This window comes from Alexandromys fortis, unplaced genomic scaffold (assembly GCF_014885135.2).
Source record: "Alexandromys fortis isolate MF-2015 unplaced genomic scaffold, M_Fortis_MF-2015_v1.1 scaffold_65, whole genome shotgun sequence".
NCBI classification, from domain to species: domain Eukaryota; kingdom Metazoa; phylum Chordata; class Mammalia; order Rodentia; family Cricetidae; genus Alexandromys; species Alexandromys fortis.
This window is the reverse complement of record NW_026067986.1, coordinates 3,443,501-3,463,485: the sequence shown is the minus strand read 5'-3', so window position 1 is coordinate 3,463,485 and position 19,985 is coordinate 3,443,501. Positions and strand designations below refer to the sequence as shown.

General features: G+C 46.7%; 1 protein-coding gene across 2 annotated transcripts in view; it reads right to left on the bottom strand.

Annotated features, from left to right (window-relative positions):
- The window catches only part of Rftn2 (raftlin family member 2), a 40,686-nt gene that overhangs the window by 4,293 nt on the left and 16,408 nt on the right, over nucleotides 1–19,985 (bottom strand). For both annotated transcript variants that reach the window (XM_050159252.1, XM_050159251.1), the window contains exons 4-8: nucleotides 18,164–18,440; nucleotides 15,994–16,197; nucleotides 9,239–9,360; nucleotides 8,242–8,345; nucleotides 2,811–2,889 (exon numbers count right to left, since the gene is read on the bottom strand). In XM_050159252.1, coding sequence (XP_050015209.1) covers nucleotides 2,811–2,889; nucleotides 8,242–8,345; nucleotides 9,239–9,360; nucleotides 15,994–16,197; nucleotides 18,164–18,440 — 786 coding nt within the window. The remainder of the gene's footprint in view (nucleotides 1–2,810; nucleotides 2,890–8,241; nucleotides 8,346–9,238; nucleotides 9,361–15,993; nucleotides 16,198–18,163; nucleotides 18,441–19,985) is intronic.

Here is a 19,985-nt window from a genome sequence, read left to right as displayed (position 1 = left end):
TTTTTTTTTTTTTTTTTTTTTTTTTTTGAGACAGGGCTTCTCTGTGTAGCTTTATCCAAAGCCAGATAGGACACACCAAATTCCACCTGGACTGTGGAGATGCTAACCGCTGGGCAGAACTGCCCCCAGCCTCACCTGTTGCCAGGACTCTGCTCAAACTGTAGATAATTTTGGGGGTTGATTGACATACTTCGCCTGGTCAAAGTAAGGTCAGTCCCCCAAGTTGCCCCTCTCCCCAAAAGATCTCAGACCTGTGCCCGGCAGCCAAAGACCTGCGCTGCTCTGTGACGTCAGCATAAGACCGCAACTACTGCCCCCAGCAAAACTACGGAGTCTACCGGAGTCTACCGGAGCCTACGGTCACCTGTGTAGGTAATGGGCTGCTGGAAGCAAAGACCTGTATTTTGTTTACAGCCATCTTAAGTTCACAAGTAAGATATTCGCCTTTGCAGGACAAATTCCGGACCTAGAAAATCAACCTAGTGAGACCTGCAGGCCCCAGGCTTTTAGAAACAATTAGCATTTCCTTTGTTAGTCAACAAGCACAGACCCCCCAGTATTTCATCAGCTGGGGTGTCTCCGGACCTGAATTCCAGCAGACCTGGCACCCTCCCATCTCCCTTGCCCATTTGATCGGAAATCCTGTCTTGCTGTCCTTTCTCATGTCTCTTGTTCCCTCCCTCCACTCCTCTTCCTCCTCTAGGTTTATCAGGGACCCCCATTTGTATCCGCTGGCCGGGATAATGGGTGTCTGTCATTTTAATTGATGTATAGACTGTTTATATTTCCAGTTACAATGTGCGCTTCTCAGATCTCTGAGGCCATTGGCTATAACAGCACCCACCTCAATAACCACCTCAACTGTTGGACCAGTTTAACAACTAGTTATTTACTAATTAACAATCAACATGGACAAAATACTGCTGATGGCTAACATTTTACACTTAATTTCCCCCAACTTTCTAATTATGAAAAATTTCAAGTATGTAGAAAATTTGAAAGAGAATACTAAGTGCCCATCACCTAATTCAATATTTGCTGCTTCATAGGCGCATGTAAGCTTTGGAACATCAAAACCGATTGATAAACTACATTTTTTTTTTTTATTACAGCCGATGGCCTTTTAGTTGGAGAAAACAGGACCATTTGGCTTTTCTGGTTTTTTTTTTTTCCAGTCTCTTTATACCATTAGCAGGATTTAATGATTGATGTTGAAAGAAAAACATTCCTGTGAAAATAATTACAACCTCTTATATTGCCAGTCACGGCACCAGACACATTTAGATATGTTTTCAGAGCAACCCCCGAGAGCCCTGCGGTGTGTGCTGATGTCATTCGTGGTTTATAAAAGAAATGGAGACAAGCAGAAGAAAAGGCGCTGTCTGTCCCTCCTTCTTCAAGCCCTCGTGTGTGTGTGTGTGTGTGTGTGTGTGTGTGAGTGTGTGTGTGTGAGTGTGCATGGTGTGTGTGTGTATGTGCGCGCACGGTGTATGTCAGCTCTGGAGACCACTGGACGGGAGCTCTATTATGAGTCTGCAGAAACCAAATACTTTTAAAGATTTTTATTATTATTTTTTTTAAAGATTTATTTATTTATTATGTATACAACATTCTTTCCATGTATGTTTGTATGCTAGAAGAGGGCACCAGATCTCATTATAGATGGTTGTGAGCCACCATGTGGTTGCTGGGAATTGAACTCAGGACCTTTGGAGGAGCAGGCAATGCTCTTAACCACTGAGCCATCTCTCCAGCCCCCGATTTTTATTATTTTTATTTTAAAATTATGTCTCTGTAGCCCGGCAGTGGTGGTGCATGCCTTTAAACTCAGCACTCAGGAGGCAGAGGCAGGGGGATTCTGAGTTTAAGGCCAGCCTGGTCTACAAGAGCAAGTTCTAGGACAGCCAGGGCTGCAAAAAGAAACCCTAGAAAAATGAAGCAAACCAAAGCAAATCATGTCCCTGTGTCCGTGTGTACAGGGGTTTGCAGAGTCCAGAAGAATGGGCCAGAGTTCATGTGGTTTACATGTATGTGGTTATGAGCTGCCCAACAGTGCTGGGAACTGAACCTGGGGTCTTCTTGAAAAACCTGGTGCTCTTAACCACTGAGACTTTGCCCCAGTCCCAGAAACCAAATCGTTTTAAGTCACCAGCCTCTGGCAGGGGAGAGTGAATGTGTGGACAGACTGGGAACCCATTACCCCGGTAGCAGTGAAGAATAGGCCATGCTGTGGCAGACGAACCAGGCAGTCGGAGAGCGTGTCCCGCGTCTGCTCTTACTAACTGCCTGCAGTGCAAATGGTCCATAAGCTAAAAGCTGCTAATTTGAATAGTTCTGGAACTGTGCCATGTGGCTGGAAGGCAGGCACACATCTTTTCTTTTTAAAAACAATACAAAATTTACTTTATTATTAATTATTGTACGTGAGTGCATCTGTGTGTGAGTGTAGGCACATGCATGCCAATGGTGCATGTGTGTGCATGTGTGTGTTCATGTTCATGTGTGTGCATCTGTGTGCATGTGTGTGCGTGTGTGTGCATGTGTGTATGTTTGTGTGTGTGCCTGTGTGTATGTGTGCGCACATGTGGTGTGTGTGTGTCAGGACAGTTGTTGGGAGTCAGTTTTCTTCTTCTACAATGGGTTCTGGGGAAACAGTTTCTTTTTTGTGTTCCTCTTTAGGAGGCTGTTTCCGTGTTGAGCCTGCACGGTCTAATCTGTACCCATATTTAAACCGTTAGAGCAAGCTTAGGGGTTAAACATTTTACTATCGTGTCTTATTCATAAAGTCAAAATTGGTGAATTTTACTTACTTCTGGGGTCTGGGCAGCTGAGCTCCACACAACTGGCCTTTGGAGAAATACGACCTGCTTTGTAGCCAAATTCCCTTCACTGAAAGTTAAAACAGCAAGATTGATATTTGAGAATTAGGATTTTTTTTTAATCCCAGAGAACTTTCAATTAGTTTTTAAAGTTAAGAAACCAGCAACTGGATTTCTGTGGCATTTCCACGCCACGCATATGGGTCATTATTCTTGTCCCAGCGAATTAGTAGTATTCTCTAGATTTACATCTGACTAGGCTGGCCCATATATATCTTTTGTAGGATAACCTTCTGATTCCCAAATAATTATGAAAATCATTCTATTTAAATTACATTGGAAAAACAAAGAGAAAAACATTTCTATTAAAAAATTAATTAAGAGCTGGAGAGATGGTCCAGCCATTAAAGTTAGGCTCACAACCAAAAATATAAAAAAATAATTAAAGGGGCTGGAGAGATGGCTCAGGGGTTAAGAGCATTGCCTGCTCTTCCAGAGGTCCTGAGCTCAATTCCCAGCAACAAGTTGTCTCACAACCATCTGTAATGAGATCTGGTGCCCTCTTTTGACGTGCAGGCAATGCAGGCAGAACACTGTATACATAATAAATAAATCTTTAAAACAAAACAAAAACATCCATTTACATAAAAATAAAGGAAATTTAGCCAGGCTTGGTGACGCACACCTTTAATCCCAGCACTTGGGAGGCAGATCTCTGTGAGTTCAAGGCTAGCCTGGTCTACAAAGCGAGTTCCAGGACAGAAACCCTATCTTGAAAAAGCCAAAACCAAACCAAAATAACAATAGTAAAAACCCCCAAACCCAAAAAGCATTAATTAACTAATTAATTAATTAGCTAACTAACTAATTAAAAAAGGGTGTTGGAAAGATCACTCAGTGGTTAAGAGCACTTGCTGCTCTCCCGGAGGACCTGGGTTCAGTTCCCAGCACCCCCATGGTGGCTGCTACCGACTGTCACTCCAGTTCCAGGGGATCCAATGCCCCCCTTTCAGTCCCCGTTGGCACAGGCACGCACACGGTGCACGGCAAAACATCCAGACACAGACGAATGAAATGAGAAGTGGAGCGTTGACTCAGGGATCAGAACGGGAACTGCTTGGGCTGGCGCGAAGGGCTGAGTGGTTAAGAACAGGGCTGCTTTTCCAGAGGTTCAATTCCCCTAATGGACAAGACAGCTTACAGCTACTTATGACTCCAGTCCCAGAGATCGGATGCCCTCTTCTGGCCTCCGAGCGCAGGCGTCTACGTGACGCACATCAGTGCAGGGCAGGCACTCCCGCGCCTTAAAATAAACCTACAGGGATTTTTCAACGGAGCTCTTGCAGAGGACCCGAGCTCATGTCATATATATTCTTTCTATGAATTACTTCCTTAAGATAAAGTCTCAGGAATGAGATGATTAGGCCAGAAAGTATGACTTAATGTCAAACTGGAGACTAAACTTGGGAGCCACATGTGGGGAACTGACCCGTATGTTCCACTGAGACGGTTCAGCCATAGCCGGCTCCCCGCGTTTCAGACGCCCCTTTGTAGCCGCCGCTCAGGGTTCCCATTTAGCTGTCAGCTTGGCAAATGGCCCCTAGCTGGAGCCGACTGGGGTGGCAATTCCTCTGAAGAGCTTCCAGCCCCCGTGGGTGTGGGGAGGAGTGTTCGCAGCTAAAGCTGCTCGGTAACAACTTTTATTATGCAAAGGACCCCAACAAAACCGTCCTCTTAGCAGCCCGCGATTCTGTGCTTTTCTGGAGGGTGGGTGTGAGGGAGCTTTGGCCCTGCGGCGGTGTGCAGTCAATGGGACACTAGCAGAGCGTCCAAACTATGGGGGCCGCTAATTTGGGGAAATGAATCGTCCCCCAAAGTGCTCGGAAGAGACTGTCACACTTTTTATTTGTTCAAAAAGTATATATTTTATGTGCATTGGTGTTTTTCAATGGGAAAAGGGAAGTTACAGATGGTTGTGAGCCAGCACATGTCTGCCAGGGATAGAACTCAGGACCTCCAGAAGGGCAGCCAGTGCTCTTAACCACTGAGCCATTTCTCCAGCCCTACAATTTTAATTTTAGAAGACTTTTTATAGTCCAGTTTCATTTCTGTTTGATCTCCTGTTTGAACAGAACACTCCGGGTGATGTGATGTTGGGGGATAAATCGTGAGGCGTTACTGGGAAGGGTTAGCGTATAGAATGGGCTGGTCTGTGTTTGGGAGTCCCGGGGTTCACTGAAACAGCCAGGACTCGGGATCCAGACAGTTCCTGGGTTCAGACCCAAGCCCTGTCACAGAACCCAAGGTTCATGGTCTCTGGCTTCTGTGTTGGGGAAGATTATTTTCAGGTGTGTGACTTTTGTTTATGCTGCATTTGTTTAACTCTGTGAAGCTGTGATTCTTGGCTTGTCTAAAACACCTGGTGGACTAATAAAGAGCTGAACGGCCAATAGTGAAAGAAGAAGAAGAAGAAGAAGAAGAAGAAGAAGAATAAAAATAAAAAGAAGAAGAAGAAAGAGAGAGAGAGAGAGAGAGAGAGAGAGAGAGAGAGAGAGAGAGAGAGAAAGAGAAAGAAAGGAGAAGGAGGAGGATGAAGGAGGAGGAGGATGGAGAAGGAGGAGGTGGTGGCCAGGGGTCAGCCCCCATCCAGCCAGGAAGTAAGATTGTAAGATATACCGAAGTAAGAAAAGGAAAAAGTCAAAGGCAAAAGGTAGACAGGATAATTTAAGACAAGAAAAGCTGGCTAGAAACAAGTCAAGCTAAGGCTGGCCATTCATAAGTAAGAATAAGCCTTCATGTGCGATTTATTTGGGAGCTGGGTGGCAGGCCCCTCAAAAAGAGCAAAAAGTCAAAAGAGTAATAAGAGTGAAACATGACTACATTCCTCTGGGTACCTACTCAGAGAAACATAGTGTGCGATTTCTGGGGCTGGAGAGCTGGCTCGGCGGAAAAGAGCACTTGCTGTTCTTGCAGAGGACCCCGGTTCTGTTCCAGCACCCACACCATGGGGGCGCGCGACTGTTGGTAAGCCTAGTTCCAGAGGATCTGACCTCTCGCCTCTGTGGGAGGATTTGCATAAAACACTCACACACATAACATGAAATAAATAAATAGGAAGGAAGGAAGGAAGGAAGGAAGGAAGGAAGGAAGGAAGGAAGGAAAGAAGGAAGGAAGGAAGATCCACTATCTCTGTCCACTTAGTACAATGCCGGGCAAGAGTTCCGAGAAGAAAGAGGAGAGCTGCCTGGGCATTCTAGGAGGAGTCTATGACAATGCATATTTAGCGAGCAATTAGCTCCCCTGCCGTTCTAATTGTACATAAAGATAACCCTCCTGGGGGGCAGTAAGAGGCAAACTTCCAGGGTTCCATAACACCTAGAGGATCTGGGGTGCAGGAGAGATTTGTATGATGGTAGAGTTTTGGTGCCTCCTTTCCTCCCTATGCTATAGAACTACCATTCCGTCACTCCAAAGCACTGCCTGGCAGTTTGGCACAAAATGGCTCAGTGTGGCTTCATGTTTCACAATCTACCTCCATTTCAAGGTATTCTCGGGGGCTATAATTTATTTTAGTTCCACCCTTAGGCTCAGTCCGGTCCTGTCATTCCTAAACCGATCCTGACCGGATGCAGGAAATGCCACTGGAGCCCATGGTCTGTGGCTGAGCAGAAGAGGGCTGGCTGCCAGATGTCCTGCCCATTCATTCAGGGCAGTGTGGGAAACACTTAGAAGGGGACCCGCTGGAATCTCCCAATGAATGGGAAGGAATAATTACACTGTTCCTTAGGGAAGAGGAGAGGAGAGGGTCAGGGTTTACACATTCTGGAAGGTTCTAAGTCTATCAGTCAGCCTAGGCGAACCATCAAAAGGAGACAAAGATGCCAGATGTGGTGGTGGGGTAGTGCACACATTTAATCCCAGCAGTTGGGGGCGGGCAGAGGCAGGTGGTTATCTGTGAGTTCAAGGCCAACCTGGTCTACAGAGTGAGTTCCAGGACAGCCGAGTCTGCACAGGGAGACCTTGTCTCAAAAACAAACAAAACAAGAAAGAAAGGAAGGAAGGAAAGAAAAAGCAACCAAACAAAAACTGAAAAGTTGCCGGCTGCAGACACACCGGTTGTTCAGAAGATGCGTGTGGACCAGTGGGTGCACACTGGGGGCTCAGGGCAGAGGAATTCCTTTGTCTTTCAGAAAGCCCCGACTTTCTCAAATGTCCCCGCGTTTGAGGGTCCCACCCTCTAAGCCGCAGACCGTCAGGCTGGTGGGCCTGTAGAGCTGTGTAAACTTTCCGGCAGTTTACACAGGGCCATTGCTGACTGATGAATAAAGTTGGGGAAAAATGTTTTCAGGAGTGGGCCCTCAGTGTGGGCGTAGTCCCTTCAGCTCTGAGAGGAGAGAAGTGGACGAGCTCTTTGCCTATCTTTCACCGCTCCGCTTGTGATCTTTTCTCTTTTTTTTTTGTTTTTGTTTTTTTGTTTTTTTGTTTTTTTTTTTGAGCCAGGGTTTCTCTGTAGCTTTGGAGCCTGTCCTGGAACTAGCTCTTGTAGACCAGTCTGATCTCAAACTCACAGAGATCCGCCTGCCTCTGCCTCCCCAGTGCTGGGATTAGAGGTGTGCGCCACCACCGCTCAGCTCTCTTGTGATCTTTTAAACTTAAGTATCCTCTTACATCCTTGATACCTCTGCCCACTTAAAAAAGTGTGCTTTTTTTCTAAAGCTATGTCAATCACAGCTTTATACAGTCTGTTAAGACCCTGGGAGTGGGGGAGGAGGACTAGAGGAGATTAGTGAGACCAGGAAATGGGTGGTTCTCACACCTGTTCTTAGTCACCCACGATGGTCACTTGGAACATGAAGTCACAGTGACAAGTCCCTGGGGGCACTGTGACACCTGAGGTAGTAGGTCCCTGGCCCAGGCGCTCCAGTCATGTTCAGGATGCCAGGGAGGGAAGCGGGAGCATCTCCGGTTGGAAGAGACCGTGAAGGAACTTACACATAAGAATCATCAGCCTCTTTAAAAAAATGAACTGATAAGACATGGTGACTCAAACTTTCTTCCGGAAGGAAGTCAGTGACCAGGGGAAAGAAAAGGAAGTGACTGGCATTCTGGCTTCAATGTAGGTGTTCAAACCAAGTCATGGGTGCAAGAGACAGCTAACCTGACACACTGGGGCGGGAGGAAGAGCAAGGCGGCCGGGTGCCCGAGGCCTGTGCTGTGCTAGGGACAGTGCTTCACAGAGTGCAGGGGTGAAGGGTTTTTAATTTTGTATCACAGATGAAGGTGTGGGATGTGCTAGAATCCAAATTCTACTAAGTCACACCGGAAGTGTTTCTCACAGGCTTCAAATAAACATCGGTTAACCCATCTCCCAGATGAACAGATTTTAGGATTAAACGTGTAAGTGAGGAGCCGTGGGCATTACCTGTCGTGTCTCAGTATGGGTGTAGGCAGCACACTGGTCAGAAGCCAGCCGAATTCAGCCAGGGTGTGCAGCAGAGGGCCGTAGTCTGTTTTGATTTCACAGCCCTGTGGGAACAAGCGTAAGGGCTGACATTCTAATAGCAAAGACGTGGGCCACACGGTAGCTAGGAAGAGGGGTGATGGGGGACGCAGTGGGCTCCCAGTGCAGTGGTACAGTGTCATGGGGCTGCAGCTCCTAGAGCTTCATCTACCGCAACATCTGCCGCCTTAGACCCACAGCTGGACGGTGGCCATTCATTGGGAAAGCCACCATTATCAGTTCTAACGTGTGGCTCTGGGAACCTGCGTTTGAAAAGATCCTTGGGGGGCACCTGTTCCATGAAGTTTACAAAGCAGGTTCAACAACAGCAGTCTAGCGACTGGATGAGAAGATGAGAGCGGGCAGTGATGCTGGCTGACAGGGCCTGGATTCGGGGGTCTCAGGTGTGGGCAGTGAAGCTGATTGGGCCTGGATTTGGGGGTCTCAGGAGCGGCAGTGACGGTGACGGGGCCTGAATTCAGGGTCTCGGGTGTGGGCAGTGACAGTGATGGGACCTAGATTCGGGGTCTAAGGCATGAGCAGTGACGGTAACGGGGCCTGGACTGGGGTCTCCCTTAAATAAATAACCCCTTTTATTATTCATAATTCTAAACTGGTGTGGGGTTGTTTTTGTGACTTATGCCTACACGGCTTCAAGGCTTTGTTGTAGTGAGAGTTTCAGTATCAGGGTTTTTTCAGGGCTAGAGTATCAGATTTGGGGTAATCTACTTTTATTTTGGCATAGGCAATTTTTTTTTTTTGTTGCCGTTGTACTGAAACTTTTGAAAATGTAGGCTAAGCTTTTTGGATAACATTGGCCTCTCTGTGTTTAAGGATTCTGAGTGTACCAGCAACGATGATCTCTAGCAGGCAGAATCATACACAAAAGGAAAACAAAGTCTCAGAAACTGCGGCTCACCTCGATGACTGTCCACTGCTCCACCACAATGGCGTCATTTCCTCTCCTGTTAGAGCCTGGAGTTCCAGGACCTTCGTCTTCATAGATGAAAAATCCTTCCAGAGATTTAGGCGAAGAGTCCCCTGTCAGGGAACGGACACAGTTCAGAAGAGCCATAAGTAAATGACGCCTGTTTCTAACCATCATCACGAGCCTCGGGTAACTACAGTAACCAGCTGAAGAAAAGCTTGTCAGTTGGAAGCTATTTCCTCCTGTGAGCATCCCGGGGCTCCGTCCCAGCATCACAGGGGTAACAGAAGTGGGGTGAGGTGGCTCACACTTGTAATTGCAGGACTTGTGAGCAGAGGTAGAAGGATCAGGAGTCCAGCCTGGGCTACCTGAGATGCTGATTACAACATTAGAATGTCCTGGAGAGATGGCTTAGCAGTGAAGTGTGCCTGCATCTTCCAGAGCTCGGTTCTCAGCACCACTCTGGGCAGCTTACAATTGCCTAAGCTTCAGCGTCAGGGAATCCCATGACTCTCTGGACTCCACGGGCACTTGCATATATAACGACATGAGAACCGGTACACGCACACACAGACACTTATACGTACACATAAAAAAAAACTTTACTGAGAAAACACACTTAAAAGAAAATTTATTTTAGTTGAGTCCTTCTGTTTCAAGATTTCCTTCTTCCCTCTAGGTAAAGACGGTTTTATATTTCACTGAAATAAAATCAAACATATACAGGAAACTACCATAGAGGAGACAAGATTAAATAATATGAGCACGAATGGACGGTCAGTCTCAGAAGCGTCTGGAAATGACCTTCACCTTGAAACAAAACTTTGATTCTGATCTGCGTTAAACCATCAGTGGAAACACGAGAATGTTGATTCTTGAAATTACAGGTATAGTATTAAAATCAGCGTGTGCATTATAAGCAGAGGGCTGGGAGGACGGCTCAGTGGTTAAAGCACTCGCTGTGAGCCCCAGCATCGCATAAAAGTTGGCCCTGGGGAGGCAGGGACAGGCAGATCCAGGACTTGCTGACCCGCGGCCTGGACAAAATGTCAAGCCCCAGGTTCAGTGAGAGACCCTGCTCCCCCAAACAGGGTGGAGAGTGAGAGAGAGAGACAATGGGATGGTGACCTCTGGCCTCTAGACGCGCATGCCTGGGCAGGTGCACACATGTACCACATGTATACACACACACACACACACACACAATCATAAGCATGGAACAATTCTTTACCTCAGCACATTAACAAGTCCCAAGTCCCCCATAACAGCGGCAGGAAGACTCTAACAGAAGTCATTGTCCGAGAATTCCTGCCCGGAAGGAAGTTTGAAGCAGAGGCCTCTTTGCCTTTTCTCTTGCACAGTTGACAATAACCATCTGGCCTAAACTAAAGGGTTTGATGGAAATTCTTTGTCTCCTATTTCGCAATAGAAGATGTTTTTTCTCATGCCTATGTGCTGGGTAAACACAGTGTGTTTTGTGTGGGACTTATCACGTCAAGTTTCCCTGTTTGCCACGGAAAGCAGAATTGTTTTGCTACAGTTATGATACGTATACCTTGCAGTTATATGGTAATCAATTATAATGGAGAAATTTATCTTTGTTTTCCAGTTAGCTTACATCGTGATGGACTCAGTCCACCCTGGGCGAATTGAATATATTGCTTACTGTGATCCAAGTAGAATCTATGCCTTATGTTTATATTTTAATAAGGAATGTATTTTCTAATATATCAGCATAGCCATTTTTATTTTATTGTTACCGTCTACATTAAAAATGGTCTGTCTTTTAAAAAATCCTGTTTGAGACTTTCTTGAATAATAACAGCTGGAAAGGCAAGGTTTTCATATGATGAAGCTTAAAGACAAAACTAATTTTGGTGTCACTTTTAGTTTTAATATATATTAAGAGACTGGAACTTGAGAGCAAATTGTTCTCTGCTTCCCCCACCCCTAATTGTTTTTGTGACAGGGCCTCTGTGTGCATCCCTGGCTGTCCTAATGCTTATCTTGCCGCTCATGATGGCCTTTAACTCAGAGCTCCGCCTGCCTCTGCTCCCCAAGTGCAGGGCTTAAAGGTGTGCGCCAACACGCTGGTCTTGCTTTTCTTTAAACACTATTTGTATTTAGGTGAGAATGCAGCAGAGAATTTTTTTTTTTTTGAGATGGTTCGTAAAGAAAAGTTTAATTTACTAGTTGGAGTGGGTTTCTGTGTGTGTGCGCATGTGTGTGTGCGCGTATGTGTTTCTAACCCATGGTGTCTGTGGCGTTCATAGGACAACTTGGGGAGCCAGAGCCCTCTCCTTCCCCTCTGTGGATCCTAACCCTTAAGGATGGCTGCCAACACCTTTACCCATGGACCCATGTCGCTGACCCGCTTCTAAACCCGATGGTTTAAAAGAAAGCGTCCAAAACAGGCATCCCAGGAGCAACAGATGGATGCTCATCTGAGCTGGGGTGACCCTGCCTCGTAAGGGTCATGGGAAGCCGTCTGGAATCCCGGGGACGCTCTGATCTTGAATCTGTGTGATCCCCGTAGCCACACATGGGACAAATGCATTTGACTCTGTGACGGACTTCAGTTAAAACTGAAGTCCTTGCTTGAGAGCTTGAGAATCCTGGGCTGGCTCTCTCAGTGCTCACACTAGGCATGTCAAAATGCAGGGCACCACCTCCTGTCAGAAAAGTTTTTTCTACACATGCCAGCGCGTGGTGTCTGACGGTGGTTTCAGGACATCCTGAAAAGGTTATGAAGCCCCTGCCTGTTCTCTCTCTCTCTTCCTCCCTCTGCTTCTGAATACCAACACTAGCCAAATGCATCTGTGTCCTACTTCTGGGTGGGGATGGGAGTGAGTCTCAGCTACTTCCATGTCAGTGTTCTGTCTTAAATGCAATTTTTGCATTCTTTTTAAATATATCCATCTTATCTGGGTGCTGTGGCCTACCACTTTAAACCCAACTCTGGGGAGGCAGAGGCAGAGGCAGGTGGATCCCTGTGAATTCTAAGTCAGTCCTAGTCAACACAGTGAGCTCCAGGCCAGCCAGGGCTGCATAGTGAGATCTGTCTCAAAAACAAGCAACCCCTACCAAAACAAGTCTCTTAAATTAAATATATTCATCTTGACTGGTTATGGGTAGTACACATCTACAATCTCAGTTACTTGAGAGGTTGAGGCAGGAGGATTGTAAATTTGAGGTCAGCCTGGGTAAGTTAACGATACCCTTTCTCAGAGCGAAACACGACCCCTCCCCCCACGAAACCCCAAAAGTCTGGGAACCAACTTAGTTGTAAAGTGCTCACCATTTATTGGCAAGGACCTGGATTTGACCCCAGCACCACAAAACAGAAACACGTACATCCTTTGAATCCCCCAAAACGACATGTTGGTCCACCCCTTCCCTTACTTTACAAACAAAACAAACTTCATTTCTCTTCTTCCCTTTCTCATAGTTCCAGGAAGGTTTATCCTGCAATCATGAGCCCCTGTGACCTCTGAACTCCCTGGCACAGGAGCGAACATCCTAAGGGTTCTTATGCGTGAGTCAAATGGGCTGCCTGTCTGGACATGTGATCTCACGTCCCTTGTGTCTAGATATGACAACGATATTCATGTAAATGTAAATGATATTAATGTAATATAAATGTAAACACTCCATTTTGGGGATCTTTTGGTTTACTTGTCATATTTCATATTAAGCTGTCCAGAGGTGGGTCCGGGACCACCTGTGATGTGGAGGGCAGTGTGTACAGTCATTGTTTTTCTGTGTCTCTAGCATGTATGTCTTAACAAAATGAGTATCAACCTCTCTCAGGGGCTGCGAGAGGCACCAGCAGTGGTGGTTTGAATGAACACGGCCTCGTAGGCTCAGATATTTGAATACTCGGTTCCCAGTTGGTGGAACTGTCTGGGAAGGACTAGGAGGCGTGGCCTTGTTGGGGGAGGTGTGTCTCTGAGTGTGGACATTGATAGTATTCCCAGTTAGTGCTCTTTCTGCCTTCTATTTGAAGATGAGGATGTAAGCTCTGGGTTACTGCTCCAGTGCCGTGCCTGACTGCTGCCGTGTTCTCTGCTGTGATGGTCACAGATGCTAACCTCTGCAACTGTGTTCTCTAAATCTTTTTTTAAAAATTAATGAGTTGTCTTAGTCATGGTGTTTTGTTATGACAATAGAAAGGGGACTAGGACATTAGCCTTTCTACTCTTCTGGATTGCTCTGTGCCCTTTGCCCTGGATAGTCTACCCCGGCTCTTACACGCCTGCCTCCTGCAATTTTAGCTTCCTGCATGTATGTTTATGTGTGTGTATGTATGTGCAGGTGTGTGCGTGCTATGACACATATGTGGAGATCAGAGGGGCAGCTTGTAGGAGTGAGTCCTCTCCTTCAGTCCCGTGGGTCCTGGATAGCTGAACTCGGGTGGCCTGGCTTCACCTTTGGGCCATCTTGCTGACCCCAGGTCACCCTTTCTTACAGATTCTTCCCTGGTTCTCTTGTAGTCCATTAGGTACACTCTGAATATTTTGTTACTTTTGAAATTGTGTGTGCATGTGTGCGTGTGCGCGTGCATGTGTAAGTGCACGTGTGTGTGTTGGTACCATCACAGCCAACTGCTTGTTCCCCACACTTACAAATTATTGCAAACCCTGTACCTAAGCGGATGCACGGATGAGAAGCAGAGATAGATATACACACACCTTTCTACCTTACTGCCCCTCGCTTCTCCTTAAAGTGCCTTGAAAGGAAGAGAATCCACAGGCAATCAAAAGGAAACATAAAGATCTGGCAAAGTGGTGTTGGAGAGGGAGACTACACTCTGGGGGTGACCCTCCTTGTGTGTGTGTGTCTGTCCACTCCTAGGGGAATGTTCGAAACAGAGAAGGCTGCAAGTGTGTGGAAGGACACAGAGGAATTCCACAGATCTTACAAAGCTAGCATCGTGCTCTGTCAAGGTAGGTAGCTTTCCAAGACATCCCCTCCCCTCTGCCGCTGTTTCTGGAGCATTTTCTCCAGTGTGATTCGTAAGCTAATAAGTTTCTAGGCAGTGTCTGGTCTTGTAGTTCTATGTTCTCTTTAGTGAACTGATTTCTGACAATATTTGGGCTGAGGACAGAAGCAAGACACAGCAAAATATGCATTTTTTTCCTCTTTGGGATGCCAGATATCAAACGTTCAGAACAGAGAACCCAGTTCAGTCCATCTTCTCGCTGGCTTCTCATAGTGACAGACACTGGTCAGTTTCCCCTCTGCAACGTCCCTGGGCACTTCCGGGAAAGTCCTAGTAACCCACAGGTGTCCAGACCACAAAGGCTGAGGTGGATAAAGGAAGTTCAGCAAAGACTGCATCAAACACTGTCTGAAGAGACGTTCCAGAGCTGCCGAGGAAGGGAGAACCTCCCTGGGGCTCTAAGAACTAAAGCCACGCACGGTCTCTGGCTGAGCAACTGCAGTAATCCATTTTTTTCCCCGTCAGGCCAGTCCCATGGCAGGAATGTCTGAGAGAGACTGAAAAGAACAGTTTTGCTTTTCCTTGGGCAGTTTGTCACCAACCAAAATCTGAAATGCCTCCAATTTAGACGCTGCAGGGAGGAGAGGGAGAGAAACGGTGGGGAAGCACGAACCGCACGGAACGTACGTAAGTAACCGTCTGCACGTAGGCGTCCAGAAGGAAGACTCACAGGAGAAAGGACTCTGCCATAGCCTCGGTGCTGGACACCTGACCTGCCTGTTCCCACCCGTGGCTCACAGCCGCCAAGGGTGCGTTTCATGCCCCCTTAAGGAAGCAACTTCCGTCGGTCCGCCCCAGACCACAGTTCCCCAGACCACAGAGCTGGTAAGTCGGCGTAGACCCTAAACCCCTGCTCTATCGGATGCTAAAGGCTTGCCTCTTCTCGCAAAACCTTGCCATTTCCGAACAATAGCAAACCAGAGCAAGTCCAGCGACCAGAAGACACCGAGTGTTTGTTGGGACCTGCTGTGTGCCAGTCATTCCGGCAAGATTCCGCGCTGGAGGCACGCCTTGGGCTTGGCTCTACTTAAAAGGCTCTTGCGGAATGTGGCTTCTGGACGTACTAGGGTCTATCCAGAACAGGGTGGTCTCACAACACTGTGTCTGATTTCTCCTTCACTCTTGGCTCCAACCTTGCTGAGTTTAAGGTCTGTAGTGATCCCAGTGCCCACCTTCTGATGCATTCCCTCCAGCTGCCCCGTCTCCTGACTTCTGTGAACACTAATATCTCTTGAGCTCATTTTTGGGGAGGTCTTTTTGTCTTTTTTTTTTTTTTTTTTTTTTTTTGTGGTCAGCAAGACTGATTATGTACTACATTGTAACTCAAAGACGAAGACTAGAGAAAGACAAAAGAATGGATCCATACCTCGGATTTCTCTTCTGTACATAGAAAGAATCAGAAATTCCGTGGTGATAATTTTGTTGATATTTTGTTTGTGTTTGAACAAATATAGCTTGCCTGAAGATCAGAGTGCAGAGCTAAGCCACTAGAGGCCAGGGAGTGGTGGCTTACACCTTTACTCCCAGCACTCGGGAGGCAGAAGCAGGCGGATCTCTGTGAGTTCGAGGCCAGCCTGTTCTACAAAAGCTCCAAAGCTACAGAGAAACCATGTCTCAGAAAAAAAAAATTAAAGTCAATTATAACCATCCTCATAGGCCACAGTACTTGAAAGACAACATTTTCGGCAGTTTTGACTTGCATCCAGATGATTTACAGACGGATGTATTACTAAGGTAAACTCACCTTTAGGTGTCTCCCAGGATACAAAAGCGTCAACTAAAGACAAGCCTTGTTTATAATAGAACGTCGTTAAGTCGAGCCAGTTGGCGTCGAGGGTGTTGATGACGGCCCCTTTCCGCGTCACCTTCATGGACAGGACACCCTCCCGGTAGCTCCAGCAGGCCGACTCCTCGTCAAAGGTGTTGAAGACCATGTAGAGCTTGTGATCTGAGGACAGGCGGTCAGGAAAGGGGGGGACAGTCATAATCTTACACATCAAAATTCTTAAACAATTTGTTCTTTGTGAGACATGACAGACATACAAGTGAAGAGAGAAAATAACAAAAGTACCCACCACTCAATTACAAAGATTTGTGTGTATATCTGTGTACATGTGTGTTTGAGTGCATGGATGTGTGTGTGTGTGTGTGTGTGTGTGTGCGCGCGCGCACACACACACACACATACACATGTTGGTGTTGGGTGTTTTTCTCAGTCCTTCTGGATCTTGGGTTTTGAGTTAGGGTCTCTAAGTGGACCGAGAACTCAGGGCCTGGTATCTTGTCTACTTATTGAGCACTGGGATTGCAGGCGTTACATCTCCACATCTGCCTTTTAAGGGGGAGCCGGGCGTTGAACTCAAGACCTGGTGGTTGTGGGACAGGTGCTGTCCTGACTAAGGTACCTGACGCTCTCCCCACCCCTGACTCAGGTGAATCACATGCTGATGACATGCCATGCTAGCTTTGGATTATATATGATATGATATAATATAATATAATATAATATAATATAATATAATATAATATAATATAATATAATATATATAATATATAACAAGACAGCAGACCCAGGGGAGGCCTCTACGAGGTGGGTACTGCACAGCGTCTCGTCTCTGATTCCATTCTCTAGAGATAAGTGCTAGAATGAGTTTGGTATTCATTGTTCTCATGAAAGCTCCGAGTTTTTAAATACAGTTACACGCCACGTAAATACTTGACTGTTTAAAAAAAACGCTTTAATAGGGGTTGAGGATTTGGCTCAGTGGAGGGAACTTGCCTAGCAAGTCCTGTGTTTGGTCCTGAGCTCAAAAGAAAAAACAAAACAACCCAATGACAAAAACAAAACTCAGCACAACCTCAATAATATACTGTTTTGTTTTTTAACCTCCTGGTTCTCTCTCTAGAAGGCTGTGCTCACATGGAGCCCTGCCACGCACGGGTTCTGAACCCGAAGGCCAGGACTCCACTGCGCCCTCCAGGGCTAGCGCTGAGCCGAGGTTTGTGGCAGCTGCCAACTTGCTAGAGCTTCTTTTGTGCTGGGCACTGGGCTGTTTTCCTTCTCCAACCCCATGAGGGAGGCTCTGCAATTGTCCCCTTTATAGAAAGAAAGGGAGGCATTTGTCTCCAGGGGCCGTGTTTTCTTCACGGTTTATGGAGTCTTTAATTTTCTTTGATGTTGCTTTAAAACAAAATTCCTGCAAAGATGTCAGGAAACTTTACACAGTTCAGAATAAAAGGGGAAAATGCTCTCGGTTTCTTGGGAAAACTTGGGGCTTGGCAGAGAAGGGCAGAACTTGTCTGCGGCTATTTTTGGCTGTGGGAACTATTGTTACCGCTCACACATCATGATGCTCCATTGTCACAGTCTAGGGATGGTCAAAGCAGGCTGTGGACGCTAAAGGTGAAGAGTGTGCGTGGGGTGGGAAAGGCCTGCCCTGAGATTCTCACAGTTTACTGAACAGCTGTAACCAAGCTACGTTCTCAGTCAAGTCTTTTTTTTTTTTTTTTTTTTTTTCTCTGTATAGCCTTGTCTTTGGAACTTGCCCTGTAGTCCAGGCTGCTCTAGAACTCACAGAAATTTGCTTGCCTCTGCCTTCTGAGTCCTGGGATTAGAGGCCTGTGCCACCACCACCTGGCTGTCAAAGCCATTTCTTGCAGCACTGGTGAGCCCTCTGGTTTAGAAGAGCTGTCTGGGTGCCTGAATTGTGTGGGTGGCTTGCGGGGTCAGGAGGAGAACTAATATCTGAAACCTTGCCTTATTTCTGGCTATAATTATTTAAAAGCAACCCCAAAAGATTAGATCAGTTCACTCTCTTCGTAACCTGCAGAAATTAACGTTGTTTCTATTTCTCTAAAATCACGATACAGTTTGGGGAACATAGAGAACATTGTCTTTCCATCCATGCTGTTACCTCCTCCCAGCTCTGGTCTAGAGCAGCTGGGACTGCTGTTTCCGTCTGTCCCCTGTCCACTTTCACGCCGCGGTTCCTCCTCCGCTCTGCTCTCAGACAACTGTCCGCCGGCGTCTCCTTCATTCCAGCTTTTGCAGTTGTCACGGGAACCGTGTCTCCCGGGTAGCCCCGATTCTGCGTCTCCATCCTGGCTGGTTCCGTTGCAGTGTGGGGACGGCGAGTCGTACTGTGATACAAACCCAACAAACTTCTTTCCTCTCTTGGCGGCAGCATTAATCTGAGGTTGAAAGAGATAGCAGGACCAAGGTAAACCCCATGTGTGTGACTCAGGAGGCCACTGGAAGGTGGGATGGGACTGACCAGTACCGAAGCCACACTTCTAAGTCAGCTAGCATCCGCCAACCCCAAGGTCATGTCTTAGTATCAGCATGACTCGTTACCAGAACGAGTGCTTTAGAAATTAAAGAGATGGGACCCTATTTTTCTCTGAGATTCCATCATATTTGGCAAGAGCTAGTAATTTTATAGCAGGACTTTTGGACATGGTTAACGATAACCTTTCCAGTTGGAGCAGAAGTAAAGACTGTTCTGGGAACACTCCCCAGAATAACTTAAGCAAATACAGTCTCACTATTAAAAAAAAAGGCACACCGCAGGGGTTGGTGTTGATTAAGACAGGTGTTAAGAGGCCAGCTCTTACTAACGCGCACCTGAAATCGTGGCCCAGGTCACAGCGCAGCTGACAGGGAACTTTCTAATCTGCTGATGTTCTACGTCTGCCTCTGACCTGGCCAAGGACACAGAATCCGATTTGATCCTGTCCATGAGGACACAGACTCTGAAACAGATGGTATGAGGTCAGAGAAAGAGTTCGGGGTCTCAGCAATGGTGGTTTTCACGTCTGGTACTGTTTCCATCCGACCGCTTCTGAGACTCTTATCTTATTTCCTCTGAGCACACAGCGCCCGAGATCTGAGGGTTTCCTTCGGCTTTTCTCTGTTGTGACAGTGTTCTTTTCCTGAGTTCAGCTGGCAATACTTCCCGGGGAAAATGCTGTGTCTGATCTGTCTTTGTATCGCATTATTTGATAGGTATACTGTAAACATCCATTAAATAAATGCAGAAGCACAAATGCTTTCTTCAAAAAAATTTTTTTTCTTTTCTGCGACAGGGTTTCTCTGTATCTCTGGCTGATCTTGAACTCTCTCTCTGTAGACCAGACTGGCCTCAGACTCAGAGAGATCCGCCTGCCTCTGCCCCCCAAGCTCTGGGTCTAAAAGTGTGCACCACCATGCCTGACTCTTAGTGTTGGTTTTTCCCGACCACTGTTTTAAACACTTAGAAACTAGACATTTTTCGTATTACCTGGAGAGAGCTATGGCGGAGGCTGGGGGATGGCAGCACTGACGGACTGAATTGGGTTCTCAAATGCAGGAAGAACCGGAGAAGAGCCAGGGGATCAAAGGGGTTACCTCGAGCTGGCTCAGAGGGTGGAGTTCGAGGAGCCAGAACCCCAGACTGAGGCCAGGGCAGCCTCGTCCCTCTTCCTAAGATCTCGCTAACACTGTGTGGAGACTTGAGAGAGGAGGGAGGTGTGAGAGGGCCCCACTCTCTGAGAGTAGAAACCGGTAAATTTCTTGTCAGTGTCCTTTCTGGGTATTAGGTTTGAGTGGAGACATTCAGGAAAACTCGTATGATAGCACATACTTTTTCTTCTTCTTCTGGAAAAGTCTAGGAAGACATAGATGGATGTCTTTTCCATTTTAACTTGGAGGTTGGATGCTTTTAATCACGCTTAGTTAATCGTGTGTGTACACGCACA